This window comes from Lepidothrix coronata, unplaced genomic scaffold (genome assembly GCF_001604755.1).
Source record: "Lepidothrix coronata isolate B3197 unplaced genomic scaffold, Lepidothrix_coronata-1.0 Scaffold4, whole genome shotgun sequence".
In the NCBI taxonomy this organism is placed as follows: domain Eukaryota; kingdom Metazoa; phylum Chordata; class Aves; order Passeriformes; family Pipridae; genus Lepidothrix; species Lepidothrix coronata.
The window spans coordinates 9,963,638-9,969,796 of NW_016690184.1; the positions used below are offsets into that span (position 1 = coordinate 9,963,638).

Sequence of the window (6,159 nt, forward strand, 5' to 3'; positions counted from 1 at the left end):
CATCTCGTGTCTCTTTTAAAGCATGGGTTTCACTCTATTTGGTGTTTCTATGGTTTTACAACGCAAAATGTAGAATTTGGTTCAGAAGACGCAAACAAAAGTTCATCATGTCGCCAACCTGCTGTTGTGGGCAGCAAAAGATAGACAACCAAGTACTCGATACTGCCGGAGGAGTTCGCTTGAGTAAGAGGTCATCCAAGAAGGTTGGCAAAACAAAAAAGCACATCACTCCTGAAAGTGAACTTCAGAGAACGTGTTACCCTGCTCTCCCTTCCAATCGTGTAAAAGTTATGAAAAAAATGCAATACCATTCCCATCTCCAAAGGTAATCATGCTGCATCTTCAAATCACTCCTCTCTTGTTACCCAGAAGTCCCAGGCAGGACCTGGCTCTCCTATAAAAGTAGCCACATCAATCATGTTTAATAAAATTATACAACAGCTTGGAATTGTGAGTCAGTTATAGCAGCTGTTTGACATGTGTTTCTGTAGTGTCTTGCGTGATGACCCAGAATGAGAAATTACATTTCTCATGTGAAAACCTGTGCTGCTGATGTTATTAAACTAATCTTAAAGACCACCCTACTGAACTACCTCCCCTCTGACCAAAAGTAATGTTGAAGCAAATGAGACAGATAAAACACTAAGGGTAAAGCTTTCCAGAATGTTGACATTTTCCAGTATAATGAGAACAGTGAAGCAACAGGATCAGTCTCTTTGGAAGTTTCTGGAATAACCACTGGAGGTTTTTTTCAATACCAAGTCAGACAAAACATCTCCCAGGAATGGCACACTGCACAGTGAAGCTAGGACATGGGATCAGTGGTTCCCAGGGGAGAGACACTGAATCAGGGGGTTAAAGGCATGGAGATCAGGCTAACAGGGTTTACTGGAAATACGTTGAATAATGATTCTCTCAGGACTTCATCTCCTCTATCTACGAAGAGTCTACACAAAATGCCATAACTGTATTCTCAGAAAATAGCACTGAATTTGCACTCCAATAGATAGAAAGGTGGATGAATGATGGATTTAAACAATCATTAAATCCTAGAAACTGTTGGCTCCTCAAGTGCCCCATCATAGCTTAGCCCTGTGGGGCCTGTCTAAACTACTTCAGTCATTTGGCATTAGCACAGATATCAGCCATGGCCATGGCCCAGGACAGACCAGCCACCCTCAAAGCCTCGTCCCAGGAAATCTTCCCTATCCCATTAGAAGGTCTTACTGCTATTCTCACAGCTTCTACTGCAGGGAAATCCCCCACAAATATATCTGAGGGGTTTGAGTCAGCATATTTAAACCCTTGCAGCCAGTGACCACAGAAAGGCTGAAATTAGGAAGAAGAGCAAGGGAATTAATCCACTTCAGTTCCCATGGGCAGTCTTTAGACCTGCAAGCAGTTCCTCCAGAGACCCTGATCCAACCCACTACAACTGAACAAGTTTATGATAATAAGGTCATGTATTCTGAGTACATATACTGTGGTCCTCTTCACACCTAACACATTCCCTACCTTTTCCATTTGTATACCTGGGTCTAGGACAGTGCATTTAGGAATTACTAAAGCCCTATACCATGCTGAAGATAAACAGAAGGTAAACAGCTTAAACAGTTAATGCTGTTGTACCACTACTCTATTCCACCATTGCTACATGAAAAATGTACAATTCTTTATAATGTTTGATTCTGTGTCCATCTACCTATCTATATGGGAGAAGATTAAATTCAAAGAAAAATAAAGGCTGGCACGGAACAACAGAGTATACACGTAGATGATATACTGTTATACTTTCTGCCCACAGGGTAAAGAAAAAAATAGAAGAGAAGCAGGAGAAACAAAATACCCCATCTTCAAAAAGTCTAATCATCAAGTGAAAAGGGAGAAATTATTGCTTCTTCTGTGCACTTTCCCATCCCTCCCTTCCTCCTTCAATCCCTCTCCCGTTTAAAAAAATCTAGAAATTAATTGTAGCAGAATCTTTTTTTATGCGTGTATTAAGCTATTACATCACCATTTTTTTCTCAATAAACATTGATGATTTAACTGACAGTTTATTTTAAAAATAGATCAAGTGTTTGGTTGTCATGCAAGTGCTGTATTTTATCCTTAATGGAAATAATTAGACAGTTAAATGCATGAAGAAGCAAAGAGGAAATGAAATAGCCATCTATCTTATCCAAAGGTCTAGCCAGTGTCTTGACCAGAAAACATAAGATTTTACACAGTAGTGCTATAAAAGCTGAAAAACAAACATTCCATTCACCGTTGTCCTTGACCATTAACAAAGGGAGAGGTTTTAGGATTTATGATAGTAGCAGGTACTGCAGTGACAATCTGTATGGTTTTCTATCTTCACATTGTCCTTAAGGGTAATCTTAAAAAAAGAAAACACACACATAAAATGAATAATTAGGATTAGCTACACAGTAAAATCAGCATTCTCAAGTAAAAGATGTCTGAAGCCTTTTTCCTAACCACGAGGTACACAGGCTCTTTGGGGTACGTTTACTAGAAGGACCTCAACACCTACCTATGAAACTGCACCATCAGTGTTTTTGGAGCTGTAAAAAGAAGGTTTTCAATCATGACATGCATAGTGACAAAATTTGGTGTCCTTAGTTTGGACACTTCTTAAAGTGGCTAATTTTCAAAAAGAGTCAAGTAACTCACCTATGAAAAATCAGGAAGTATCCTTAAAATACTTCACATAGGGATTATAAAAATGAACACCAAACCCACAATCTTTGTATTTACTCACAAACAAATTCTTGTTGCTGCTTCAGGGCAAGTATAATGTTGTTGATCTAGAATAAGATCTATGTTCTCCTCAGATGAAGAGCCAGGATGGGTTCAGGTGTAGGTGTCTATAATTAAGTCAGTTATCTGGGCTCTCATCACATAGCACTCTCTTCAGCTGCACACACTGAGCTGTCAATTGCCATTTGAGAGGTCAGAGGGAATCTCACCAAACCCATGTCACTCTAGAAGTGTCACTGTAGAAGCCCTGGTCTGCCAGCCATACACATATGACTTCAGGACCCTAAGGTATCTCAAATGCACCAAATCTGCGAGTGGGTAACTCGGCTGAGCCTCTATTTGGCAAAATGAGCTGGATTCAGGTCACCATAGGATAAACACCTTAGCTTGTTTCAACAAGCTCACCGTTTATTACATTAAACTTAAGGTTTCTTTACTTGGAGCAGAATCACTCCCAAAATAATGAGATGTAGGAGAATCTCTCTTCAAAAGAACCTTCCAGATGAGATTGTTAAAGGCTCAAGTAGTTGCACACATTCACAGTTCCCTCTTGGTTATAATATTAAAAGCAAGCAACAATCTCAACTAATCTAATGAGCACAGATGGTTTTGGTCCCTCATTCCCATATATGTAATTGGTAGTATTGACCAGACACCTTTCCAGGGAACTCCTGCCTATGCAGGAAAGAAGCAAGACAATCAACTTATTAAAAGCAAATACACACTGCATAGCATTTAAGAGGAGGGTGCACATCCAGAAGAATTGAAAATTAGGGGTCAAGTCCACTACCAGAACTACTGGTGTCATGAGACCAAACAGTTTTGCTGAAGTCAGTGGCACTGCACCAATTTCCACATCCCAACTGAATACCAGATCACTACTTGTTGATGTTTTAATTTCCTCTTTAGAAAAAAAGAAATAACCAAGGCACATAGTATATAAATGCCAAAAATTCTTCCCTCAATTAATTCTCCAGTGTCCTCCAGCAAAACCATATTCTCCTCTATTCCCTGCTTCAGCTTAATATTGCATCCTAAAAGAAGCTTAAGCAGGTCTCATTCACACCCTCACCTTGGTAAAAGCCTTTGCTACACAGCACGTTGCTTCTGATGTAATGTTCTTTGGAACAAGCATGGTCTTCTTGGACCTCATTGGAGTGGGATAGGCACGGGAGAAACAGCACCCAGTGCACTGGTAGATAGGTGCTCCCGGCTTGGAAAAGAATCTGTTCTCCCCTAGCTTGCACTCTGGACAACCTGCCACAAAAATATAAGGAAGAGACTTTTAGTTGGTCTCCAGCTGTATTTTCATTTCAAAAAGAAAGGGCAAGTGCAGGCAATAAGAGGAAGCACTGCCCACATTCTTCTTCTTGATGTCTGCAGAACAGAAAAGCACAGACAGCAAAGCTCTCCCTTTAGGATTCTTCACCTCTGCAACGTGCACAAGCTGTAAAACTAGACTGTGGCCTTCTAGGTAAAGCACAATTATTATTGTATCTTTTCTGGTTTTCTTTTCAATTTTGTTGACAATTGTGGAGGTTTGTTTGTATGTCTACAGCACTAGCTGTCCCTAGAAAACTTGCTACAAGCTATAGATAGCTAAATAGCACCAGCAGGATTTGTAGTGCTTCTTAGACTTTGACTGTTTTCAGGCAAGATTCTGTTATTGAGAGTTTTTAAAATGTTTGGCGATCCCAAGATTTCTGTAGATCACATTTTTCTATATTCAGTTTGAGGCTAACTGAAAAAAAGGTTCAACCTCCAAAATACCCCTAAAATCTTTCTAATATGCATCTTTCATAAAATAGTACACCACCAACATCCCATATTCTGGGCACTAAAGAGGAAAAATATCTTGCATATTATGATGAGAAGCTATGGTTCTGCTGTTCCTGATGATACATTGTCATTTAGATCTCAAGGCAACCAAATGTTTCTATTTGATAGTGTTCCAAGGATTAAGGTCACCTATATCAACATGAGGGCATGGTAATCTGGGACATCCTTGACCTGGAGAAATCAAGTTTAGGAAAGAAATAGGAAGCATACTCACAGTGAAATTATCTTGATTTGTTATACCTTCATTGTCAATAAATGGAACTGAATGATAAGATTAATGACCACATTCATAAAACATGTGAAAATTTAATTTATACTCTTTACGAATAATTGTCCTATTTCTAAAGGCTGAAAGCAGCTTACCCTGCATGAGAAACTCTCCATCTGGGAAAGTATGAAGAAGATGTAGAAATAGAGACAAAATGGTCAACGTGACAGCTGCATACTTCCCGTAGCAATCCATGATCTGCCTGAAAATACAAACATTTTTGAAGGACTGTTTTGCACTGAGTACAGTACCAGTTTCTAGGCTATACAATGGTACAGCTTTCACTGCAAGTAACAAAGACAATTTAGAACCAGGATTGAAAACTGAAAATGCAGTATACTGATGTGCATTTTATAGGCTCAGAAAATTTACTTAATCACAATAACAAAAATGTGCTTTTCTTCCTAGCCCTAATGATTCTTTTCTTTCTAAATAGTAACATTAGCCACAGTACCAAAACTTCAAATGTCGTAACTGTCTAATATTTATGATAGACTGGTGTGCTGGTTTTGTCTGGGTTAATTTTCTTCATAGTAGCTAGTGTGGGGATATGTTCTGGATTTTATTGAAAACTATGGATAATAAAGGGATGTCTTCATTATTGCTGAGCAGTGCTTGCACAGCATCAAGGCCTTTTCTGCTTCTCATGGCTCCCCACCAGTGAGAAGGCTGGGGGTGCACAGGGATTTGGGAGGAGATACAGCCAGGACAGCTGATCCCAACTGACCCAAGGATATCCCATACCATATGGGGTTCTGCTCAGCATATAAAGCTGGGGGAAGAAGAAGGGAGGGGAGGAACATTCGGAGTGATAGCTTTTATCTTCCCAAGTCACCATCGTACATGATGGAGCCCTGCTTTCCTGGAGATAGCTGAATACCTGCCTGCTCATAGGAAGTGGTGAATGAATTCCTTGTTTTGCTTTGCCTGTATGCATGGCTTTTGCTTTACTTATTGAACTGTCTTTGTCTCCACCCATGAGTTCTGTCACTTTTACTCTTCCGATTCTCTCCTCCATCCCACCATGCATGAGTGACAAGATTTCTTTTAGGCTTCATTTTACTGATTTGCAGAATTTCCCCCTTAAAAATTATTTTCTTCTAAAGCGTACACCCGAGTCCTTCCTTTAGAAATTAATTACTCACAGTGAAGTAATTGGGTCCACAGATGAAAGAGCTGTAGAAAGGATGCTGAAGTATTAAATTACCAAATTGGGGCATCCTGTGCAGGTGACGGAGACAGCAGTGCTCCTTCGCCCAACCTGGCAGGCCAGGGACAGCCTTACCTTGGAG

General features: G+C 39.9%; 1 protein-coding gene across 1 annotated transcript in view; it reads right to left on the reverse strand.

The window, feature by feature from the left end:
* Positions 1–1,964: 1,964 nt before the first annotated feature.
* CGA (glycoprotein hormones, alpha polypeptide) overlaps positions 1,965–6,159 on the reverse strand; it is a 6,658-nt gene continuing 2,463 nt past the window's right edge. The window contains exons 2-4 of the mRNA XM_017824184.1: positions 4,963–5,069; positions 3,833–4,017; positions 1,965–2,377 (exon numbers count right to left, since the gene is read on the reverse strand). Of these exons, the coding sequence (XP_017679673.1) occupies positions 2,300–2,377; positions 3,833–4,017; positions 4,963–5,062 (363 nt within the window). The 5' untranslated portion in view covers positions 5,063–5,069 and the 3' untranslated portion in view covers positions 1,965–2,299. The remainder of the gene's footprint in view (positions 2,378–3,832; positions 4,018–4,962; positions 5,070–6,159) is intronic.